This window comes from Phyllostomus discolor, chromosome 3, assembly GCF_004126475.2.
Source record: "Phyllostomus discolor isolate MPI-MPIP mPhyDis1 chromosome 3, mPhyDis1.pri.v3, whole genome shotgun sequence".
Classification (NCBI taxonomy): domain Eukaryota; kingdom Metazoa; phylum Chordata; class Mammalia; order Chiroptera; family Phyllostomidae; genus Phyllostomus; species Phyllostomus discolor.
In genome coordinates, this window is record NC_040905.2 from 163,419,754 (window position 1) to 163,446,253 (window position 26,500).

Genomic DNA, 26,500 nt, shown 5'->3' on the forward strand with positions numbered 1-26,500 from the left:
CTCCCAAAGGCCACATTTTCAAATACCCTCACATTGAGGATTAGAATTTTGGAGGGCACAAACATTCACCTATTCCAGTTTCCTTTCATCTTCATTACAGCTTCATTACTAATATTTTTACTGTTTTAAAGATGAAGGAACTGTGGCCTGGGCATGTTGATAACTTAGGTACTTGATTTAGTACAACTAGTAAGTGAAAGGTAAGGATTTGAATCCAGTTAGTCTTACTTTAGAGCCGACACGCATAACTTCTGAATGGCACTGCCTGTGGGAAAGCTGGCTGAAATTGCCAAGGGAGGCTTTTGTTTCTTCAGATTTAAGGATGGGGTGAAAACATTGTGGCTTCTTAAACCTCCTCATGTATGCATGAGGCAGCATTACCCAGTGGTTATGTTCATCAGTTCTGGAGCCTAGATGCTGAGTTGAAGCTCCAGCTTGGCCGCTTTCCATGCACCTGCCCTAGACCTTTATCCTGTTTGCCTTACGATCTTGCACAGGTTGTCTACCATCTCTGGCCTTCAACTTCCTCCTCTATGAGAGCAGCAGCTTACTTCCTGGCGTCCTTGTAAGGTCAAGATGATACCGTGCATACGAAGTGCTCAGTACATGACTCAAATACGAGTTCAGTACATAGTTGCAAGTATTATTATTACTGCTGATTTGGACATGGTACTGTAGTTTCCTCCTCTGCTACAATTTTAAATCTTTCAAATGTTGATTTTTTCATTCTGCCTTTTCCATGCAGTTTTAATGAAAACCCTTTCTTGGCCAGAGCACTGCTGGCTGAGAACTCCATTTGGAATCCATTCAAGAAACTGACCCTGCTGGAACCCACCCCAGTCCCCTCCTCAGAGTTTCTGTTAATTGCCATCTGGCTATTTTTAGTTTCTCCAAGTGTGTGCTGGGTACAAGGGAGGGAAGTCCATTCTGCTGAGGGTGTGGGGCTGTGTGAGCTATAGGCCTTTAATCTGGAAATGTTTTGACACTTCATTTGTCAGGGCACCAGTTGCTGGAAACTTGTGAAAATAAGTGGGAGCTGGAAGTTAGTTTTTGGTTTTGCTTTGTCTTTTTTTTTTTTAAGTCAGTGTTTTCAGAGGAGAGAATCCCCAGTCGCAACAGCTGCTTAGTGCATCCAAATGTTGGCTTAGGCAGGAGGGGTTCAGGGATTTGAAGCCTTCAAATAAAACAAATAACAGCAACAAACATGCAAAGCAACCTGTTCAGATTGTCAGCTGATATTCACATTAGAAGAGCCTGGGCTTAAGGCTCTGCCAATGTGAACTTCCTTTGGACTTACCGTCATCGGTTTGGTCAAAGGCCCTGGAGCTTATTCTAATCCTGCTGTGAAATTCTCCTCCCTTTAAAACACTGCGCACTTTGGGTTAACCTGGCACACTAATGGGGTCCGACCTTAATCATCGGCGGGAATAAAGGCTGCAGCACAGACCTTCCACATAGTCCTGTCTGCACATGATGGAGTAGCTTTTGCTTCCTTACGTTTTTTTAACCCCTTTAATGAAGTATGAATGACATTCAAAAAGCTCTACATATTTAATGTATACTACTCAATGAGTTTGGAGATAAGTATACTCTGTGAAATCATCACCACAGTCTTATCCATCACTCCCAAAAGTTTCCTCCTACCATTATTATTATTATTATTATCATCATCATCATCATCATCATCATCATCATTACTACATGATAAGAACTTAACATAAGATCTACCTCCTTAGGAGACTTTTAAGTATGCAACACAGTATTGTTAACTCTAGGAACTATGCTTTGCTACAGATCTCTAGGAATTAAGAATTATGTTATTCATATTGCCTAACTGAACATTTATACCCTGTGACTGATACTTTCCTGCCTCCCCCTTCCCCTAGTCCCTGGAAACCACTGTTCTACTCTCTGCTTCTGTGAGTTTGACTGTTTTAAATACCTCATCTAACTGGAATCATGTTGTATTTGTCCTTTGTGTCTGACTTATTTCACTTCAATAATGTCCTCCAGGCTCATCCATGTTGTTGCAAATGGCAGGATCTCCTTTATTAAGGCAGGATAATATTCTATGGTATGTATATACCACATTCTCTTCATCCATTCTTTGAATTCTCCACTTCTCACTCGTAAGCATCATTGTTAACCTGGCGACAGAACCCTTGTTCAGAGTTGTATAGGGAAGTGGGAAGAAAGGAAACTACTCACCATTCCTGCTTAGGTCCTTTGCATTTCCTCTCTCAGTTAATCTTATTTAATCTTTGTCTGTTAGATGGCTGGTTTAGAAACCAACTCTGCTAATTTGACTTTTTTTAAAGATTTAAAAGGGAAAAAAAAGAATTTCATAAAAGGATAAAGGAACATTGAGGAACTAAGCTTAGAGGTTACCTAAGCAGAAAGAATTTCTAAACTCGTGCTGCAGAATTGACCTCAGGAAGGCAGCAGTGCCGCTGGCCAAGGACACTGCTGCCCGCGTGCCCCACGGTCCCGGTGCTGCCTTGAGCCTTGTCCTCAGCACCTCCCTCTGAGGCACTGGAATCTTGTGGTAGCTGTGGCCTCACCCAGGTGAATTCTGCACCACCCCGGGTCCTCACACTCTCAGCTTCTCGAGCACTGTGCGTCTTGTCAGCAGAGCCTCAGCCATGCCTGTGCTTTAGCTGTGAGAGTGCTGGGAGGAAGCATCAGGCACCTCAGCTTCCCCAGCTGGAGGCTGCTGCTGCCTCTCAGGTGGACATTGGCCAAACACAGGGAGGGGCCAAGTGCGGAGCACTACAAAAAGTTACATGTATTTGATAGTCTAGCATTATTGGTAAAGGGACCAGATCTACATCATTTTAATTGACTTGCTTTACTATTCACATCTACTGGGTGGTAGACCTATATGCAAACTCGGGTCTGTTTGTGTCAAAGCCTATATATACTGCAGGGTGATTTGGGGAGCAACAGAAAGCCATTCTTCATATGATAATCAAACTGATATTTTATTTGTGTGATTTTTGGAATGTGTATCGGGGTGGAATTCATGATAACGAAAAACAGTCTCATGTAGAACTATGTATGTATATAGTTGACTCTTGAGCAGCACATATTTGCATTACCAGGTCCCCTTAAATGCAGATTTTATGTAGTCAGCCATCTGTATCACTGGGTTTTGCATCCATAGTTGGGGATTTTTGCATGCAGAGGGCCAACCGTATGCATTGTTCTATGTCTTTTTATATGAGGAACTTGAGCATTCATGGATTTTGGTATCTGCAGGTGGTCTTGGAACCAATCCCCCACAGATACTGAAGGAGAACTATTTGTTTATTGAAAAAAAAGAGTACATCTGTGTGCATATTATTATTTTTTTATATTTTATTGATTATGCTATTACAGTTGTCCCATTTCCCCCCTTCACTCCCCTCCACCCTGTACACCCTCTCCCACCCACATTCCCCCCCACTTTAGTTCATGTCCAAGTGTCATACTTATGAGTTCTTTAGCTTCTACATTTCCCGTACTATTCTTACCCTCCCCCTATCTATTTTCAACCTACAATCTATGCTACTTATTCTCTGTACCTTTTCCCCCTTTCTCCTCCTCCCACCCCGCTGTTGCTAACCCTCCATGTGACCTCGATTTCTGTGCTTCTGTTCCTGTTCTAGTTGTTTGCTTAGTTTCTTTTGGTTTTGCTTTAGGTGTGGTTGTTAATAATTGTGAGTTTGCTGTCCTTTTACTATACATGTCTTTTCTTTATCTTCTTTTCTTAGATAAGTCCCTTTAGCATTTCATAAAATAAGGGCTTGGTGATGATGAACTCCTTTAACTTGACCTTATCTGAAAAGCACTTTATCTGCCCTTCCATTCTAAATGAGAGCTTTGCTGGATAGAGCAATCTGGGATGTAGGTCCTTGTCTTTCATGACTTGGAATATTTCTTTCCAGCCCCTTCTTGCCTGTAAGGTCTCTTTGGAGAAATCAGCCGACAGTCTGATGGGAACTCCTTCGTAGGTTACTGTCCCCTTATCTCTTGCTGCTTCTAGGATTCTCTCCTTCATTTTTACCTTGTCTAATGTAATTATGATGTGTTTTGGTGTGTTTCTTCTTGGGTCCAACTTCTTTGGGACTCTCTGAGCTTCCTGGATTTCTTGGAAAACTCTTCCCTTTGCCAGATTGGAGAAGTTCTCCTTTATTATTTGTTTAAATATGTGCTCAATTTGTTGCTTTTCCCCTTCCCATTCTGGTACCCCTATAATTCAGATGTTGGAATGTTTAAAGATGTCCTGGATGCTCCTAAGCTTCTCCTCATTTTTTTGAATTCTTATTTCTTCATGCTTTCCTGCTTGGTTGATTCTATCTTCCTTCTGGTCCACTGTATTGTTTTGAGACCCAGTTTCCTTCCCTTCACTATTGGCTCTCCTCTGTGTATCTTCCTTCATCTCTTTTATGGTAACCTGCATTTTTTCATCTAATTTGTGCCCAAAATCAATCAATTCTGTGAGATTTCTGATCACCAGTGTTTTGAGCTGTGCATCTAATAGATTGGCCATTTCTTGGTCTGTCAAAAGGATGAGTCCTGGGGGACTGATCTGTTCTTCTATTGGAAACATGTCTCCCTGTCTCTCCTTTTTTTTTCCTTTTTTTTTCTGGTCTGGTCGCTCTTGTTACGGTGAGGGGTGGAGCCTTAGGTGTTCCCCTGGGCTGGGCACCCCAGTCGCTAGATTGTGACGTTATATGTGGGGTTGGGGGCAGGAGTGGGGATGGGAGGGAACAATGGCGGCAGTTCCGTTCTCCTGGGATCTCAGTCCCTTCTCTGGGACCCTGGGTTGTGCGCTCTGCCCTGGTCCACAATCGCTGCCTCACTGGGTCTGCCAGCCACTGCTTGCGTACTCAGGGTCCACCGCTGTGATCTTGCGCGCCCCAGATGGCTTACGTGCTGAGTTCGCACCAAGTTCTCCCCGACCTCTGTTAGCCGCTGACCCACGCCTGCCCGGCTCGTCCTCTCTGCCCCTTTTACCAGTCTGGATGAACAGGTCTACTTCAACTTCTTGGCTGTCCGACTTCCATTCAGATAAATCCTCTATCAGTTCTGGGTGTTATTCTGGCTCTAAATTGTTGTTGTTCTAATCTTGGTTGTGCATGGAGGTACGGTGTATCCACCTATTCCTCCATCTTGCCAGAAGTATGTGTGCATATTATTTTTATGGTTTTACTTTTCATGTGATTTGGGCTTTGGAAGCTGCTTTAGTGTCATAGGACTGCTGTAACAAACTACTGCAAACTGCGTAGTATAGAACTGAAATGTGTTGTCTCACAGGTCTGGAGGCCAGTGGGCAGAAATCAAGGTGGCAACAGCCTCTGAAGGCTCTAGGGAAGGTCCTTCCTTGCCTGTCTTACCATCTTCGGTTGCTGGGAGTCCTTGATGTTCCTTGACTTGTAGATGCATCACTTCAATCTCTGCATCTATTGTCATATGGCATTCTTCCCATGTGTCTGTGCCTCTGTGTATAAATTTCTTTCTCCGTATGATGACACCAGTTATATTGGATTTGGGGTCCACCACAATCCAGTGTGATGTCCTAACTTGATATATTCGTAAAAGACCCTATTTCCAAATAAGTTCATATTCACAGGTTCTGGGTAGACATGAATTTGGGGGGGCATGATTATACCCAGGACAGAGGACAAGGTTTATGTTAGGTCCTGTATCATAAGAACTCACCCATGGAATGAATTCTCTGTAATAGAGATTGAAGAGAGGGTGGGAGAATAAATTTTTTAAACTGATCTCTTTGGCTTCATAGCCCTAAGAGGGCTTCTACATGTATTCCTGATTTCGAATATGAAGCAGATGGCATGTCTGTGCCAGGGTTCTCCTGAACTTGAATAGACTCTGCTCCTGAAAGTGTACTGGAGGAAGATACCAGAGTTGGCAGAGGAAAATGCTTTCATTTGGTATGAAAACAAAGTGCAGCATTCAAAGATAGCCAAGAAGACTGAATAAACAATGGCCATAGACTGCTTTTAGGGTGTTTGGGAGAGAGCTGAGGCTTTAATGCAATAGATGAGTTTCTAGTCAAGATATCTGTACTGAAAGCCCAACTCTGTGGCTTTCAAGTTGGTGACATGTGACCTTAATCTTTTTGAAGTTATTTTTAAGTTGGCATAAGAACACTTAACACATGGTGGCTGGAGGAGTTTAGTGAGCTACCATAAGCAGAGTCTCGGGACAGCATCAGGATGCTGTGGGCATAGCTGGGGAATCTGAATCGGAAGACATTGGTGCTGCATGGATATGGCTGACCTGGGCTTGTTAAGATAAACTAGGTTATACCGCTGCAACAATCAGCCCTCAGACTTCAGTGATCTAAACCAGCAGATCTTCATTCCTTGCTTACAGTCCACATCTCTTGTGAGTTAGCCAAGGGCTGTGCTCTCATTCTTACTCCAGGATCCAGGCTGAAGGAACAGCATGACACATACTAGTTGCTGTTGCAGAGATAAGGAAAGAGGGGCAAATCTTCCTCCTGAAAGTGATCCATGTCAGTAATGACCGTATTACATAGGCTAAAACAAGACATGTGACCACTGCTAATTTCAAAAGGGCAAGGGAGTGCAATTCTACTATGTACCCATAAGGAGAACCAGAAGTATTTGTTAAATGGCACTAATGACTATCATAACAGATGGCACTTTTGCAAAATCATTAAAGAAGGGACAGATTGCTAAGGTGATATTCTCAGCTCATCATCTGTGCATGGAAGAGAACTAGGAACACGAGAGGGGGTTGAAGGATTAATATTTCACTGGTAGGGTTTATTGGTTAACTTACTGGTAACTTCTGCCTGGCACATTGCCTACCCACTGAATGCAAGGCATTTTGGAAAGATCCTAGGGTTGCATTTCTAAACCTTTCACATTGCTTCTAAGACAGCACTGTGAAGGGTCAATTACTGACTTTGCCAAGGTTTATAAAGAAGACTCTAACAACAATAACTTTTAAAGTAGGTGACTTTTTAAATATTGCTTGCCAGGATAAGAATGCATGTAGATAAAGAAGATAAAGTCAGTGAGAACAATTAAATTGGACAAAGCAATCAAAGAATGAGCAGTTCAAAGTACTACACTAGAGCCTAGTCTCTTCTGGCAGTGAACCAGGAATCAGGTTCCAGGGAACTCAGAGCTTGCACCCAAATCCTCCTTTCATTTACTTTCCTCAGTCTGAGGTGTCAACACCACCACTCAGCTACAGAATGGTGGGTTAGAAGTTCTGAAAACCCAGAAAAGACAGAATCCCAGAAAGCTGTCAATCAGTATGATGAATTGTATATAGCTACCACCATTTCTAGGTTCCCTAAATCACAGATAAAAGCAGGAGGTAAGGGAAAGGGGCATGAGGCAGGGAAGGAAGGGAGAAGGCGTGTAAGCACACCAGTCACTAAGCCAGCTGTACTTGTGAAAAACTGTTCCATTTCACAGGACATCTACAAAAATGCCATAGGAAGCCACTCCATCTTCAAACAGTTCATCCAGGGGGAAAAAGAAGAATGATTCATCCTTCGGCTGCCACCTCCCCTTGGTCCAAGGTGTTAGCTCTAGGGTCCACACATGTGAGTGCCACATGGGCTCTGGAGCGTGGCCTCGGCAGCACCAGGGAACTCTGTGGTAGGGGCAAGGGACAAAATGTGTGTGGCATGGGTGAGGTGAGCACTGTTTTTTTGTGCCATGAGGAATTAGGAGAAGCCCCTGCAACAGACTCCTTGGGCAGTAGTGGCTGTAGCAGCAGCAGGGACAGCAATGAAACAGCTCCGGTTTTTAAAGGTCAGCACAGGCAACTTCCAGAGCCACTCTGGCCAGAGAGCAAGGCAAGTGTTCCATTGTGACCACTTGATCCGTGTTTTCAGATACCAAAACTGAATCTATGTACAGTAGTTGCCCCTTCTCCGTGGTTTCGCTTTCTGAGGCTTCAGTTACGCACAGTCAACTGGAGTCCAAAAACATTAATGAAAAATTCCAGAAATAAACAGTTCATACATTTTAAATTGTACTCTGTTCTGAATAGCATGATAAAATCTTGTGCCATTCTGCTCCATCCTGCCCAGGATTTGACTCATCCCTTTATCCAGCACATCTTCACAGTACAAGTTCCCGCCCATTAGTCACTCTGTAACCGTCTAGGTTATCTGAGTGTCACAATATCACAGTGCTTGTGTTCAGGTAATCCTTATTTTGCTTAACAATGGCCCCAAGTTAATTCACATATTGTATTACAGTATATTATTATAACTGTTCTCTTTTGTTTTTGTTGTTAATCACTTATTGTGCCTAATATGTAGATTAAATTTTATCATAAGTATGTATGTATGTATAGGAAAACACACACACATTTATATATGGTTTAGTATTACTAGAGGTGTCCATATGTTCAGAGGGTCCTAGAACATATCTCCTGCAGATAAGGGGCTACTACTGTATTATAAACATCATCCAAGCCAGGAACCTGGGGGAGGTGGTCAGTCTAGACTTTCTTTCCTTTCCACGCTCCAGATTCTTTAACATCTGCTAACTCAACATTGTTACAACTCTTCCATTTCCTTCTGTTCCACACTAATTCTTAGTTCTCATTCTTATTGTATCTTTCCTAGAATATTGCAAAAGTTTTCCAATTAATTTCTCCACTTACACCAGTTAAGATATCTTTGGCTTCAAGTAGGAGAAAATTCCCACTCAAATTAGCTAGCACAGTTGGAGATAGTGTGACAAGGAGGTGTTATAATACAATTACTCTGAGCATTGAGTCCAAATTTAACCATGTTCAGGAAAGAAGAGGCATCTTCTCTCTGTCTCTGTACCAGAAGGGAGGAAATCTTTGCCAGTAGCCCACCTGCAGACTTCCCCTCACGTCTCATTAACAACACTGTGTCACACATCCAAGCCTAAAGCCATCACTGGCAAGAAGATGGAACCTTTCCATGACTGGTCTACAATTGCCCTAGACCAATCCAATCCCCTCCCTGGGACTGGGGATGGATAACCACTTGGAGGAGGGTAAATTCTCAATAAAATTGAGGTTCTGATAGGAAGGAGGACGGGTCTGATGTTGGTTGGGAACCCCCCATGTCTGCTCTGCTACCTCTGATCTTGTGCCCTTCGACCCAGGGTCCATCACCAGAACGATGCTGCTGAAATGTGACTGTGCAATAATTACACTATTGAAAACTTTTGTTGTGATTCCTGTTTGCTTAAGGATCAAGTCTAGGTAGTTCTTGGCCTTGTGTACAAGACCATGTATGATCAAGCATCTGCCACTTTCTCCAGTCTTTGCTCTTGCCACGTTCATGTCTCAACCACACTCCTACCTCTACCCTTAAGGTACACATCATGCTCCTGCAGAAATTCACTGTCTTCCTGCTGGGACTGGCTCTATCCTCTTGGCTGCCTTTTTTCACATGGATCTTTCTTCCTGCCCCTCCCATCATTCAGATGGTACCTCATTGATTCACCTTTCAATTTTCACTACCCAGGCCACCTCAGATCTTTCCAGAACCATCGGTAGAGTGGAGCATTCCTCCTTCATACTCTAAATGTGCTCTCTGAATAACTCTAACATTGCCCCTGCACATGTCATTGTACTGCTTTCTCACGTATGTCTTTCTCCTTACCGGAAAGTCATGCTGCATTCATCTTTGCATTCCTAGAACCTAGCAGTGCTTGACAAAGTGAGTAAAACAGTAGATGCTTAGTAGATGTCTGATGAATGAATGATGAGCCTATGGGTTTAGAGCCGAGTGACCTAGTCTGAGTCTGTTGGAAGTCTTCGAAGGTGAGATAAACTCAGAGTGATCAACACACATTGTATTTTCCATAATACTGGAGGACAGTAGTTGGAGAACTGGGAGAAGGGTGGTTCAAAGATTGGCGATGTGTTTACTTGTCCTCTGCCAGAAGACCAGGCAGAGTGAAACAGGGGTGCTCATAAGCATGACTTCTCATTACTGAAATACAGGCAGCCCTTTGGTCGAAAGCAAGTTTCACTGCACAGCAGATGTAGAGTTCTGTCTTACATGGAGCTGTCTCTGCAGCATTTTTCTGCCATAATTAAAGTACTAATTATCTGAATAAGATGTGAATCTAAGCTACAAAATCCATAAAGAGAAATCTTCTGCAGCCTTTGAGATGATTTGGAATTTTTCTTCTCTAATAAAATCCAGCGCAGGAATTGTGATGGGCTGCAAAGGCTGTATACTCCATGCTTGATCTGTTACTGCCTAGAGTTGTTCAGGCAGTGGTTTGAATGTTGGAAGAGTTTGGTGTGGTCCATGGAAGTGGGCATCCCCTGCCAGGTAACAGTGATGGTGCAAGTGCATGGCACCGTGCAGGGTGTGGGGTGCATGTAACTTTGGGTGTGTCTAAACCTTCTGTGCGTCTACAGATGTAATCAAATGATGGCTGGCAGAAGCAGCGATGGCAGTGGAAGTGCCCCGGTGGGTAGGATACAGAATTTAGGAGTAGAAAACACACAAAAATGGCAGTGGGGGTTATTGCAATTCAGAGCAGCCATTGATATGCTCAGCAAAATAAAAAATCAATAAATAATAACTGGCATAACTGGAGGAATTGATTGTGAGATAATCAGGACCTCAATATTGAAAGAAAATTATGAAAGTGCTGGAGTGAAAAAGCTGTTATGACCAATATTACTATAGCATGAACAATACAAAGAATAACTTGGAACTGAAGATGAGGGGAGTGGCTAAGAGCATAGGTTTGAAATAGATACATTCGTTTTTATCTCATCTCTGCAATTTATTAAGTATAGGACTTTAACTCCATCTTATTCTCAGCCTCTTTATCTACAACTGGAGGACATGTTCCTGTCCACATTATAGACTTGCCACCACAAGTGAATAAGTTAATGCCTACAAACTACTAAACAGGCATAGCACATAATCAGTATAAAACAAATGGTACATAATTACTTTATTTTTACTCTATTATATCATTTTGTTTCACACTTTCATAAGGATCTGAATATTCCTTATTAATTTTACGCTAGAAACCCCAATTAAATAGCTTTGAACCCACTTGGAACCTTTTTAGCCCTGTCCAAACATTTTGCAGGATTTCTTTGCCTAGGAAACAACAATAACATGTAATTAAAATTATCTGTACAAGTGAAATGATGTTCTTAACATTGAAAAATTTTAAACTTTACTTACAAATAAATTCATTTTGGCCACTGATACATGGACCAGTTGTTGACTTTTCCCTATTAGTCCTGGCAGGGATTTTGCACCATTTTCTGGCATTCCCCCATGTAAGCCCCAAATTAATCATGTCTGCGGCTACTGCCTGTGCTTATTGGGGCAGCTGAGGATGAATTCTCTCTCTAGGGGAACATTGTGCACAGAACCCACTGGATTGTAATATGATACATTGCAATGTCAAAAGTAAGTTATACTTTGAAGGATGCTTAAGATCCCTAAATTGGCATCAATGTGCTATGCTGGTAGAAGGTGCTTTCTCAGGGAGGTAACAGATTTGCACTGTATTTTCTAGGCCGTGACTCTGTTCCCTGTTTGGGGTACTGAAACACATTATTGTTTGTTAGTTTCTTCAACAAAGATTAAGTGGGTATCTCTACAATGTGTCAGACCCTATATTATAACATAGATTCAATACTGAGAAACAGATGGTGGTCTATCCCTTAATAAAACTCACAATCCAGGGGAGGAGGCAGATATTAATCAAGTAATCAGTCATTGAATGAAACGGCCTGACTGTGGTGAGTGTTATGAAGGAAGAGTACAAGGAAGTAGTGATAAAGAAACACCAACAGGAGGACTTACGCTGGGAGAGGAGCAAAGATCAGGAAAATCTTCCCTGATGAGGAGCTAACTGTCTGGGGTCCGAAGGATGAGTTGGTGTACCAGCCAGGGGGCCTACAAGGAGAGAGGCAGCATACCTGACACGGTGGTTTAGGAAAGTTAAATAATGGGACTATTTACAAAGATGTGGGCAGAGGTGAGGGAACAAACATGGGGTAGCGAGACACCCTGGCACTAGCAAGAGTGGGTATCTGTTACCACCATTAGGCCTAAAGGGGCCAAGGGTAGGGGTGGTTACTGGAAATCTGAAAGAATGGCCATAGTTCCAAGAGATAGAGGCCCAACAAGAGCTGTGGTTTTGAGGTGGTGGGGGGCACAACCAATCTGTGGAGATCTAGGAAGGAAGAAGCCAGGAGAATAAATCATCTGACCTCACTGCCCTCCCTTCTTCTGACCTCCTGTTGTCTTTTCTCTTGACTGATCCCAATTGGAGTCCAATGGCAGGGAAGCCCAGTGGTGCAGTCCATGTAGGTCAGACTCTTGACGAGGGTGGAGAAGAGTAGAGAAGAGGTTTGGTGGAACAAATTGAAGAAATCTAGACAATGGGCATTGAGTAGGTAAAATTTTTTTTTTAAATCGCCATACTCAGATATCATAGTACAGTGGGGAGCACCCCAGGCAAAGGGAACACCATGTACTAGGGTCCCATGTCAGGGGGGAACACAGAACCTTCCCAGATGGCCACAGTCAGGGCAGAAGGCTGCCTTGGATCACTAGAGGAGGAACCCAAGGGACATGCTTGGATCAGAGTCAAGGAGGAAGGACAGAGATCAGGAAGAGAGCCAGGGTAGAAAGTGTCAGGTCTGTGAAGGGACTTGAAGGCCAAGAAATAAGAAATAGGCCAGGAAGCAGAAGAGAAGGTTGGGTGAAACCATTCAGGATATAAGGCAAGGGCATCTTGAACACATCCTCTTTGAGTGCTAGCTTTGGGATACAAGAACACTCCCAGAGTCCAAATGGCTGACAAAAGTTATAAGCCTTTTCCATAGGCATTTCAAGGTAATCTTGGAAGTAGGAAACTGCCATATTGAGCCATCCCATTCAGTCATTTAGTCAACAGACATTTATTAATGCTTTTTAGGTTTCCCAGTGCACTGGGTGTTAAGAGATCAATGACGTGATTCTTGTCTTTGAAGAGCTCAAAGGCTAAGCAGGGAAGGCAAACATGTAAAGAAATATTTGCCATATCCTATCATAAGTGCTACTGGAGAGCTATGTCCCAGGTGCAGGAGAGCCCAGCGTAGACCAACTGGGGACGTGAGGTAAAGCACCCCCGAGATGTGCTGTTTGAGCTGGGTCTTCAGTTCTCCAGGTAGAAAAATGAGAAGTATTTACCCAAAGGGAATGTATTTGTCAGTATATGCCAGCTACTAAAACAAATGATTCCTAAATCTCAGTGGTTTAACATAATAAAATTTAAGTCTTGCTCACGCCATGTCCACTGTGTTCTGAGTAGCTCTTCCCAAAATGTTGGTGCAGGGATTCAGGCTTTTTTCAAATCCAACATGTGATTTCCAGTGCCCAGCAGAGAGCATGGGGAAAGTTCCCAAAACCCTCAACCGCCTTGGCCCAGATGCGACACTCATCAATTCCCCTCACATTCCATTGGCGAGAACTAGTGGCCATATGTAGATGCAGGGGGGTGGGGCATGTAGTCTCAGCTGGGCAACTGCATCCCAACATCTCTGATCTAAGAGAGCATGAAGCTTTTGGTAGGCTGTTAGCTGCCTCTACCATGGGGGACTGCACATGTGGGAGCCTAGAATCAGCCAAAAGGACGGGATTGCTGAGCCTAGAGAGTGTAGGGAAGAAGGAAGAAGAGAATTACAGAAAAAGAGGCCAAAAAAGTCAGTCATTGCTGGATTTCTGAGGCCTAAAAATGACACACCAAAGAAACCCGGACCTTCTTCTCCAGCTGCATGGAACCATTGGAGGTGGTTACTCAGGGGTGATATGATTAGATTTACATATCTTCACAGTTTACCTCTCTCTGTCTCTCTGTGTGTCTCTCTCTGTCTCTCTCTCCCCTACACAAAAAGCGAGCCATGATGGTGCAGATTGTTGAGCACTGGTTTCTCATTCCATCTCTGCCACTTACCAGCCTTGTTGCCTTGGGCTGAAAACAGTCTCTCTAAGGCTCAGTTTCCTTATCAACAAATGGGACTCAACTGTGAGTTCTCCATCCCAGGGAGGCATGAAGATCAAACAGATAGTGTCAGCAGAGTGTCCTTTGGAAACTGGAAACTGCTTTACAGTTTCAAGGCAATTTTATTTCTCTCTTTCACCTCTGACGGAGGGGAGATATTTTTCCCTAGGGTGAGAATGTATAACATCATGTCTGCCAAGGTCCTCACACATACCCAGTTCTGTGATGGTCTACAAACGGTACAATAAAAAATGGGCTCAATATAATCTTCTGTGAGGACAAGAAAATGTGACTAGAGGTAGTTCCAAGGCTTCCTTTGATGTCATGCAAGAAAGTAACAATTTTCTGTGCTAATTTTCCCTTTCCTCCCAGTCTTGGAAACACCAGCTAGAAAGGGCTGAGGTAGTATATTTCTTTTTTAAAAAATTTTTTTAAGTTGTATTTATTTATTTTTAGAGAGGGAAGGGAGGGAGAAAGGGAGAGAGAGAGAAACATCAATGTGTGGTTGCTGGGGGCCGTGGCCTGCAACCCAGGCACGTGCCCTGGCTGGGAATCGAACCTGCGACACTTTGGTTTGCAGCACGCACTCAATCCACTGAGCTACACCAGCCACGGCATGAGGTAGTATATTTCCATTAAAGCCTGAATGCTTGTTTTGGTCATTGATTTTTCACCAGAAAATTTGTTCTCAGCTTTCCACAGCTTTGCTTCTGTTACTGCATGGCTTACATAGAGAAGGCAAAATGTCCCTCCCCCTCTTGACCCTCTCCCACCAGCCCTAGACTGAACATTCACTTATTAACTTTTTAAATATACACACAGGTTGGAGTAGCTGGCCTCATCTGGATAATACTAGCAAAAGATCAGATTCTTTTTCAGGGCTTATGCCTTGAAAAAGGTTCTTAAAAAGACAAACAAATAAGGTTAATTTGGCTTGAAATTAGATAGGCATAAGGTATTTGGAAATTGCCTCAGTTTGTAATTTTCCACCTGTAGGTAACATCTAAGCCTATCAAAGCATCCTTCTACCTAATGAACTAATTTGCCAAAAGCTGAACCATATCAGGGTCCCTCCCATCTCTGTCCCCTTTCTCTTTTACCCCATTCCCTTCCTCCTGTGTCTCTGGCCTGGTGGCAAAAATTTCTTTGGTTTTAGTCTGTAGGATCAAGAGAAGTGAAAAACAGCTGCTCTAAGATGTGCCTCTTGATACCCAAAGGAAAGGGACCAAGAGCTCCTTTCACCCGTTCTAGGGCACCATCACCAGACCGAGCACGTGCAGTATCTGCCATCTCTTAATTTTATATCCATGTTTTGTATTGAACATGGAATCTGAGGTGTTATATTTTTAATTGAAGAAGGCTCTGGAAAGGTTTTTCTGGATGCATCTGTTTTGATGATCATGGATTATGACCTCCAACTTAACAGCTTCCACTCCCTAAATAGCACTCACAGGTGTTCTTGCAGTGGACCAGGGTCATGTGAAGATGGTGCACTTCCTGGGGAGGATGAGGAGACATGAATATTGGTATTGCTAAAAGTATAGACAGCCTGAGAGAAAATTCCGGAGACTGGGTGACATTTAAATTGGTAATGCTCCTAATTACCCAAACCCTAGGAAACCATATGGAATACAGTCACAGCTCTAGAATTAATACAAGCAAGCACTGTGAACCCATTACTAACAGCATGCTCTCTTAAAGTAATGGCACAGGATCTGTGTCAGCACAGTGTGGTGTTGCAGTTAACACACACATGCACACACGTATACATACCCTCTTGAGATTTCCTAATTTTTGGAAAAATTTTGCTGCTATCAAAATTTAAAAAAAAAAACACCTTCCCCAAGTTTTCCTATGAAAAAGTAGTATTTTGTCTCATTGTCAAACATTGCCTAATGGTATTCTGTGTTAAAATATCATATTTACATTTTTAATATTGGTGAAACAATTCCTGCATTGAAATCCTTAACATCAAATCCTTATTAATCTAATTAATGATGCTCTTTAGCAAATAGATTCTTTTTGCAAATGTAGAAGGCTTAAGGGAAGTAAGCCTAAAGAGGCTCACATGTCACTGAAGCTAGTCCTTTGAATTATCAAACCTCCCAAGCCTCAGGGGGACCACTTCTTGGTTATCTTCGCCATTTGGGTTCCCAACCTTACAAACAGTTTGGAGAAAAACAAATGAGGTAACTAACTGCTCAGTAGATTAGGTCATTCATTACTTCTCCTGTGAAACACTTCATAAGCTAATTATGTTATGCTAGCATAAGTATCTCCATTCATTAAAAAATACCAATCAATAAACTAGCTAAAAAAGAAAAGCATGTCATATTTATACAGATGAATTTAAGTAAGCAGGGTACGATTTTATGGAACGTGAGCTTGGAAGGCATAAATATCCGGATTCAACTCTTAACTCCTGTACTTACCGCTAGGTGACCTTGGGCTGGTTGTTCAGTGTCTCTGATTTTCAGTTTCACTATCTATAAAGTGGACATCATAATGCTATCTACTCCTATGTTTATTGTAAGAAATTACAGCCAAACTAAATGGATTGCTCAAAGCTAGTTGTAAAAGATGCTAAGAATAGCAGTCACTGATGAGACAGAAATGCAATAACCTGACATTTCAGTGGTCCAGCAAGGCCATGGCTTCAGCGGTATTTGGGGACAGGGGCCCAGTATGTACTCTGCACCTCTTGCCTGTCAGCATGTAGGTCCAAGTGTTGGACCTTTCATGCCAGCGAATCATGGTTTTCTTGACTTTAGTCCCAGGTCTGAACACAGAGAATAAAGGAAAAGTCTCTGTAGATTCCATCTGTCCACTGCCTTGATAGCCTCCATATAAACCTCCCCAACTTTGTGGAGGGGGTGTGGGAAAAAACAGACACCTCACTTTAGGATTTTTAAAGATGTTATTTTCAGTTATTTCTGAAAAATTTTTATATATGTATAAAATTTAATATATAATATATATATTTCTTTTTTTATTTTAATCATTGTTCAAGTACAGTTTTCTCCCACTTACTCCCATTCCAGCCCACCCACCCAACCCTCCCCTCTTCACCCCCATTACCCCCCACCCCTAGTTTTTGTCCATGTGTCCTCCATATTTGTTCCTGTAAACCCTACCCATTTCCCCCTGAGATTCCCTCTTCTATCCCCTCTGGTCACTGTCAGTCTGTCCCCTATTTCAGTGTCTTTGGTTGTATTTTGCTTGTTTCTTTGTTTTGTTGTTTAGGTTCCTGTTAAAGGTGATATCGTGTGGTATTTGTGTTTCACTGCCTGGCTTGTTTCGCTTAGCATAATTTATATTTCTAAAAATTATTGAGACGGTGTTCCCTTTGTTCATGGACTGATTTGGTAAGCAAGTTCATTCATGTCGCTCTGCTTCTCTTGGCCCTAACCATCCTAAAAGCAATCCATGCTACAAGAAAACTATAATAATAATAGCAGTGATTTGAAAAACCCCAATTATGTGCCACATGCTTCATGTACACTTCATATTACTTAATCCCTGAAGCAAACTTTAAGAAGTGGATATTAATAACCCTGTTTAGCTTAAGAGAAAAAGGAGTCTCTCTGAGATTCCTAACTTGGTTGAGGTAAGACCACTTGTGAATGAATATCAAAGCTAACATTAAGTCTGAGCCCGGTGCTCAAGGTTGGCATGGTGCTCAAGGTTGGCTTGGTGCCCACAGCCAACCGCCTGTGTTTTCACCCTGTTTTGCAATCTCCTTTCTTCCAGGTCGTTCTAGATGTTGGTTGTGGATCAGGAATCCTGTCGTTCTTTGCTGTACAGGCTGGAGCTAGGAGAGTCTATGCAGTTGAAGCCAGCTCCGTAGCCCAATACGCTGAGGTAAGTGGTGTTTTTACAGCAGCTCCTCACTAGGTCTTTGGTAAGCTTCAGGGGACTTTGTGATAGACTCTTCCAAGTAGGTAATTTAGAAGAAATTGTTTTATACCAGTTTGACTTTTTTCTTATTAAGATATTACTGATGAAAGACCCAACCCCATTGTAGTAATTAATAGGAAAACAATTATTTAAAAATTTTCACAAATTTGAAACTATGACACAACTTTCTTTCTCCCCATCGACCAGGTTTCAGGTGGGCCTGAGGGAGATGAATGTTTTCTTACCTTTAATGACCTACCAAGGGGAGGAGCCAAACCTCCCTGGAGCTAGGTTTACTTTTTTCTTAAGTGGTGTTCGGACAATAGCTGCACCAGTCACTTTAAATTGTACTTTTGCTTTCAGGGACTGTTGCTACATGGTTGAGCACAGACACCTATCTGTGCTTCAAGGAGCTGTTTCAGATTTTAGGTTCTAACTGGAGGACAGGGAGACACTTTGTTTTAAACATAGTGCTCTATTATCATTACAAAATATGTACAAAGAGAGAATAAGTCCAAGTCAAGAGTCAGGTAACAATGGATTTTGGTTGAATTTGGATATGATAGTAACCCAGTCAAGCTGCCGCGTTTGGATGTGTATGTGCTCAGGTGAACAGGGTGATGGGTTTGTCATTCCCACATGCAGGAGGCCTGGGTTTTAATGAGGAATAGTATGATGGAGAGAGGAAAGCTGGGCTTCTGCTTCTGTTGAGCCGCTGGTAGCTCTCAGTGATGTTTGGTTTGGGTTGAGGAAGCAGGGAGCAACTCAGGCAAGTAGCCCAGCAGGCGTGCTGGAAGGAAAGACCGCCGGGGCCTCATGGCTGGCATGTCATTACGCTCATTTTCCTTTTTCCAGCAAGTCTTGGATAAAACTTGTTTTGGTCATTTGCTTCTTCAACAATTTTTAAAAGCCATTTTTACTAAATAGTGGGTGTACACAAAAGAATATTTGTTAAATATGTGCAGTGTAAAGAATGACAATACAATAAATGTGCACACACACTCCTTTTATGAAACAGGCCATTGGCCCTGCCGGGAAAGGTCCATGTGTCTCTGCCTAATCATTTCTCCTTTCTGCTCTAAAGAGAGGTGACTCCTATTTTGAATTTATGTTTATCATTTTTTTGTTCCTTATAGTTTTACCAGATGTTTCTGTCCCTAACAACAAACCCTTATGAATGTTCTGAAACTGGAATCACAATATATGTGTTCTTCTGCAATAGGCTTTTTTTTGAACCCAGCATTATGTTCTTGAGGTTCATTTTGTTGATGCGTACAGCTGTTCTTCATTCATCTTCAATGCAGGACTGTGTTATATTGTATGAAATGCTGCAAGCGGCTGGTTCCCTGTGCTGCTAGCAGACTTGAGATGGCTTCCATTGTAAAAGTGTTGTTACTATGAATCCGCTTGCATGTACTCCCCACTGTCTGTTTGCTGGAGTTTCTCAGCACATATGCAACAGCACAATTGTTGGATCACGGGGTGTGCTTGCCTTCAGTTCTGCTGTTATGCGAGATTTCTTTCCAGGGTGGTTGTACCCATTTTTCCCTCCCTCCAGAAGTCAATGAGAATGCCATTGTCATGCAGCTTTGTTAGCACTTGATATTGTCAGGCTTTGGATCTTGCCGATCTGTATTTATGACAGGATATTGGTGGTTTTAATTTGTGATCCTGCTTTCTAATGACTGAGCCTCTTTGCAGTGTTTGCCCATGTCTTCTGGAAATGCCTGTCGAAGTTTTTTTATGACTTTTCTTTTGAATTGTTTTTCTAATCTGAATTCATTTGTAGGAATGATTTCTGTATTTGGATATTAATCCTATTTGGTTTTACATGTGGAAAATATCCTCTCCCAGTTTGTGCCTGACCTTTTCTCTTTCCCTGTGGTCCTAGGAAAATGTAAATATGGGATTCTAAATAAAAGAGAAGAGGAGAATATAAACTTATATAGAGATAACCCCACAGATAAAAATGTCTCCTAGATTTTAATGAATCCTAAAATGCATTCTTAAAGATGAGGAGTTGAGTGCAGAACTTTGTCTCAGGTGCTGCTTATTCATTTCATCACGTCTGCATTCTGTTGCACCCTGATTCTGTTGGCTGGGGAATATAGGAGAAGCAGTATGATTAAAGTCAATTCTGTATTCAGAGAGCTTCTGTTTTAGTAAGAATCTAATCTTATTGTCTTGTATCAGACATTTCTTGCCCCCCCCCCCACAAAAAAGAGTGGCATAATTTAGGGATTTCCTTTTTCTCATATAGTTTGTTTTCTCATACAAATTAATGTGGTTTGTGACACATTAGATATTTATTTTTAAAACTATAAACATCTAGTACTATTGACTGTAGGTATTTTAAGGGAAGAGAGGAAGAGGAGAGGAACATCTCTAATCATAGAGAGGTCCTTGCATTCCCTAGCCCTTATCCTGTCTCCATCCCCAGCAAAAACTCTCAGCAATCACCAGCACACCATGGGAGGAGCCATGCTGGAGCTGTCTGTGTGACTGGTTTCTCCTGGAGCATCCACATTCTGATTAAACACATCGGCAGGATCGTGCAGAGTGGGGCTCCCCTCGTGGACACTTTGACCCAGGGTGTGGCTGCTGTATAATTGTAAAGGCCTCTAGCAGGAAGCCAATACAGAGAAGAAACGAGAACTAACATAACATTTAAAACTTTTAAAAGTATTTAAAACTTCTTAAACTATTAAACTATCTGAAACTTGGAAATAATTTCAAACTTATAGATAAGTTATAAAAATAAAAATATTTCAAAGGCTACCCAAATTCTCTTTACCTGGATCCCCCTGTTGTTCACGTATTACCCCACTTGCTTTATCGTTCAATCTTGCTCCCCCATCACCACACACACATAGACATATTTCCATATGTGTGAGTAGTGACAGAGACACACACACATTTTTTTCTGAGTCAGTTGTATACAGTGTAATCCTTTATTCTTAAACAGTCCAGTGTGTATGTCCTAAGAATGAGGCTATTCTCTGATGTAACCAAAAAAAAAAAGAACCTATTTTAAGGTGAAAAAGAAGCTGTACAACGACTTGTCCGCCAATCAAAAGGTGTCGGGGAGACCCCAGTGTGAGTGGAGAGACTACCGCTGCAGGCATGGAGGCGAGAAGACCCTATACCTAACTGCTTGTGTAGTATTTCCAGAAAGACTTGGTTTTTTAAAGCTTTAAAAATCAATGTTCTGATGAATTCCAAAGCACTATGGTATGGTTTTGTCTTTGGCTTTAGCTTCTGCAGAGGATGCCTGTGTTGCTGTGTTTTTCTTTTCTGTGTACAGATGGGGGCGGGTTGGGGGCAGGGCAGCTTTCCAAATGCTGTGAGGATTGCAAGGCGTGCTTGAAATTCTGGCTGGTAAGTTTCTTTTGCCCGGGAGGACTTCCCTGGATGTAGCCCTGAGGACAAGCTAGTTAAAAATGCATTCAGAACCAAGGATGATTACAGTCTTCTCAAAGTGCGAATTTCATGACAGCCTGGCCCCTCTTGATGAAAACCGTGGCCTGCCCATGCCCCTCACTGCCGCCGTGGGCGTCACGAGATGTCCCCTGAGGGCTAAGGCCCTTCCACACCGGTGCTGACGATCTGTACCAGCTCTTGGTTTCTGCTTCTCACACTGACACTCTTCTGTACAATTTGTGGGTGGCAAAATGCGAGTGTGAACAGCCCACAAAAGAGATTCACTCTAAGAATAGGCTTTTATAGCAGCTCAGCATACAGTGCATGGTGCTCCTTTCGACCTTTTCATTATTAGGTAATTGAAGCAGCAGACATTTAATTCTTCCCTCTGGAGTCTTCATTAAATTGCTCGGAAAAGATAAAATTGCAACAAGAAAGAAAAATGTACAAATTTAACTACATCGCCTGTCCCTGGATTCTTCTTCTCACGGGAGGCTTCTGGGCTTTAAGTAAACAGGATAGTTTCAAATTGTGTTGAATTCAATTTCAGTTGCATTCGGTGGCTCAGCTGGATTTGGTAAGAGCCGGCCCTCAGATGACAAGATGGTGTGGATGACTCTTTGTCTGGAGGGCATGTGTGTTCAGTCATTTTTTGCAAAGTGGTCATGAACTTGCCCAGCTACAGCCATGTGCTCTCACCCTTGGCCCCATCTGACATTTCTGAGTCAGTAATAAGAGATCATCCTCATCCAAGAAACAGGGCAGAATGAAAGGTCTTCCGTGGGCCCCAGCTGGGAGCCTGCCCATGTCAAAATGGTAGCTATCTCCTGCTCTTTTTCTCTTTTTCCTGCATATGAAGCACAGAGCTAAAGCCCCAGAGCATACAGACCAAATGGGGGGGGGGCATTAATTAAACTTATACACATATACAGGCATGGATGGGGTACTCCTCAGTTTAAAATCAAATGCATGTTGTGTCTCCCCATCTAGATGATAAATTCCTCAGAGAGCTGGGAAAATGAAAGAGGAGGAGGGTGAGCAATCATGAATAGATTTATGCGTTGTAATCAGCTTAAACTGACAGCAAAACTCTCTGGCACTTAGATTTAACAATGTTCATAATCATTTTGGGGCTAATTAGGCTGTACTCATACACAGCTCCTATATATGCCTCATTAGGATGATTTTTGAGGAGTCAGACCGAATACTTGTGGGTCGTGAGAGAAGTAGAGGCAAGTGGAACTGGGTCTAATGTGGCACTGCCTTTCTGGACCCGCTGGGTTTGTAATCGAGGGGTGGCTGTCCACTGCAAGAGCCACTAGACACAGGTGGCTATTTATATATATATGTAAATTAATTTAAAAGCAGTCAATTCCTTAGGCACACTAGACATATGTCAAGTTCTCAGTACCCACAAACAGTTAATCAAACAGTTAATGGTGACCCGCCCGGACAGTACAGTGAGGGACGTGGGGAGAACACATCCCTCACTGCAGAACGTTCTCGTGGGCAGCACCGGCGGAGAGAACGCAGATGGCCAGACTTCACTTTGCTGACAGACGATGTCCAGGCCGACGGCTGTGTTCACGGCCAGGTGCTGGCAGCCACGGCCAGGTCAGGTCTGGCTTGACGGTAGATGAGGCTGCACTCCCAGCCCCTCTTGCTGTGGGCATTGTTTATCCTTTCCTTATTGATGTGTAAGATCCAAGATCTGTCACAGAGCATGATCCCCAGGAAGCAGACTCTAATACAGAGATATGCATGCAGGAAGTTGAATGCAGAGGGCTCTCAGAAACCTGCTCTGGGGGCAAATGAAGGAGCAAGGCAGGACTGGGCAGAGAAAGGAGCTGAGACACAATATCGTTGTAATAAAGGGCTCAGCCCACCCCACAGGGAGTTCTTTAGCTGGGGGGACCCTTCTGTGTTGAACCACTTTAAGGCAAGTGTCTATATTTTACATTTTTTGACTTGTGCCCCCTCAGGAAGGGATGTGACTTTGGTAAGGTGGTGCTCTTGGGCTAAGGGAAGTTTCTAGAACAAGACTCAGCTGAGAACCATCACCTGCCAACATTCCCAGAAGCTGAGAGAACAAGCGCCTTGGTCCTGAGGGAAGGGTGTTACTGGCCGATTTTTCCAATGAAGGGAGATTTGGTGTGGTATGCCACTGCAAGTTCAAGATTTAGGACTCTACCCTTGGGCTACTGACAAGAAGCTGATGGAGAATAAAGGTCAAGATAATAATAGCAGGTCAAGGGAGAGAGTTGAAGTGATGCAACACGGGATGATACTGAAAGCTTAGGTGAAGCCGCAGGGTGATTGTGACGTGTGCTTTCGGTTGAGCAGAAACTTCCTTGAAACTAAATACATCGATGTTCTCTGTATACTTCCAAGCCTGAGAGGACACAGGGCACATACAAGACATCTCTTCCCTCAAGTAGTTTAGAACCCAGTTGGGTTTCAAACAAGTGAAATCCTTGACGTGAGACAGTGAGTGCCAAGTGCATATGAAAGGCAGAGATAAGCCGTGCTGCGGCAAGGAGCAGTCACCACTGGCTGGGCGGGTTTGGGGAGCCTCAGAGAAGCGGTGTGACTTGAACTGAATGCTGAAGGATGAGAAGTGAGATGCTCTTTTCATTCTTCACCTCTTACTGCCAACAATGAGATTTTTGAAAATCCTTGGGTGCTCATGGGTTTCTCGCCTTAAATGTGTTGATAATCTCTGCACAGATGCTTTGAAGGCCAATGTTTAGAAAGCACATCTAATTTTTCATCTTGAATGCTAGAAAGAGCATAACAATTGAAGTTTTCTAATATCAATTTATTCTGATTTCAACTCTTTGAGCTGGGGTTTCCTCCAGTTTCTTTAGTGTCTGCAGTAGCTAACTTCCACTTCCTCCTCTCTCTATCATAGACACCAAATGCCTGCATCAGAAAAGTCCACCCAGCTCATCAGTACCTTTTATATTTACATTGACAACGGAGTTCAAAGGTGGCAATGAGGACTCTGTGCAGGAAACAATAATATGCATGTTTTCACAACTGAAGTTTTACAGTTGAGGATGCATTTCCACATCTATAAACACATAGATCTGTGAGGTGCTTGGAGCAGATGATGTTGTTCCCGTATTACAGACGAAGAGGAACTTTAGATCAGTTAAATCATGAAGAGGGGACATAGCCTGTGAGATGCCAGGCCTCACTGCCACCTCCTCTGGAATGTGCGGGTGAGCAGGGACTAGTGGTTCCTTTGGAGATGAGGATGACAATGTTTGACTACAAGCTGGAGCATCTGCCCCCTGTAGATACTCCATCTAGGATACAGGAGAAAAACTATCTTACTCTTCTCAAGAAATCTACTATGAAACATGTTAACAGGCAGACAGATCTGCCATATGAGAAGTAATTCCCCTTCTTTGGAAAAGTCAGCTAGTAACACACAGAATAACAGAGGAGCAGTTTAAAATGGTCCATGTGAAATGCCCTTTCTATAGGGCACACAAGGAATAAGAGCCCTTTCTATAGCTGGATTGGTGATTGACAAGGATGGAAGACAACTTGGGAGAGAATATTCATACCTCTTCTTCTCACTCAACACTCACTTCCCATAAGGCAGGCCCTAAATACCTTTGCCAGGATTAGAATTGAGGATGCAAGTTCAGACACCATGCAGTTGTATGGATTCACAGCGTAATGGCCTTGATGAGTGTATTAGTTTCCTACTGATGATGTAACAAAGTAACACAAATTTTGTAGCTTAATACAAATTTGTTACCTTACAGTTGGGAGGCAAGAAATCTGAAATTGGTTTAGTAAAATTAAAAATCAAGGTATCACAAAACTGTTCTTTCTGAATGCTCTAGGGGAGAATTTGTTCCTTTCCTTTATTCACCTTTAGGGAATACCCAGATTTCTTGGCCAGTGACTGCATCACTCTGACTTCTGTTTCCAACATCATGTTTTTTCTTACTCTTACCCATCTGCCTCCCTCTTATAAAGATCCCTGTGATTATATTGTGCCCACCAGGACAATCCAGGATGATTCCAGCATCCTTAATTTAATCACATGTTCAAAATCCTTTTGCTGTGTAAGATAACATATTCACAGTCTCCAGGGATGAGGATGTGGAGATCTTTGGGGGTTCATCATTCTGTCTACATTGTAGATTATAATAGTCCCTCATGAACATAGTCTGAGGATTAAAGAAGAAACCCATAAAAAATTGACACAGTGCCCGACACTCTACCTAGTGTTAATTGTTGTCATTGAGGTTATCTTCAATATAATTTTAGGGCCTCATTTTACCTCTGCGGGAATCAGCCAAACATATCAGGGAAGTGGAGGTCACCAGACAACAGCGGAAACATGGGCCATCCATAGTACATTTTTTTCAAGAGCATGTTGTTTAAATTGCATTTTACAGTGTTCTTTATTACTTTTTTTTTAAAGATTTTATTTATTTATTTTCAGAGTGGGAAGGGAGGGAGATAGAGAGAGAGAAAGATCAATGTGTGGTTGCTGGGGGTTATAGCCTGCAACCCAGGCATGTACCCTGGCTGGGAATCGAACCTGCGATACTTTGGTTCGCAGCCCGCGCTCAATCCACTGAGCTACGCCAGCCAGGGCTATTACTTATTTTTTAATGAAGCAAAACATTACAAGATGCAGAAGTTCTGCACAGTTCTCTACTTGTCCCAAGGGTCCTACAGACTGGGTAGGGTTGTGGGTCGAGCAGCCTCTGATACTCAGTTTGCAGAAGAAATTCATAGCTATTCTTAAGTCCTTTCCCCAGTAGGTTCTTCCCTCGCTGACCTAAATCTACTAAGTTCTCCTCCGATGGCCTCGGTATTTATTGGTGACTCTTCGGGGGGAACACAACTTCTTCGGTGTCAGAGAACAACACAGCAGCTCTCAGACAAGGAGGCATCATGACCCCTTGCTGGGCTTCTGTGACACAGTTTCTGATGCTGTAGTGATGGGATATGGACTGAGAATTTGCATTTCTGAGGAGTTTGGGTGATGCTGATGCTTTAGATTAGGGGACTGCACTCTGAGGACCACTGGAATTATATAACATCAGAAACAAAGCAGCCCCTGAAAGGGGGTATCTGCCATGTTTTTAGAAGATGTGCTGAAGAAACCTTTCATGGACTGAAAGAGAAAAAGGAGT

General features: G+C 42.7%; 1 protein-coding gene across 2 annotated transcripts in view; it reads left to right on the forward strand.

Annotated features, from left to right (window-relative positions):
• Positions 1-26,500, forward strand: part of LOC114490703 (histone-arginine methyltransferase CARM1-like) — a 230,287-nt gene that overhangs the window by 120,207 nt on the left and 83,580 nt on the right. For both annotated transcript variants that reach the window (XM_036021699.1, XM_036021697.1), the window contains one exon: positions 17,766-17,876. In XM_036021699.1, the coding sequence (XP_035877592.1) occupies positions 17,766-17,876 (111 nt within the window). The remainder of the gene's footprint in view (positions 1-17,765; positions 17,877-26,500) is intronic.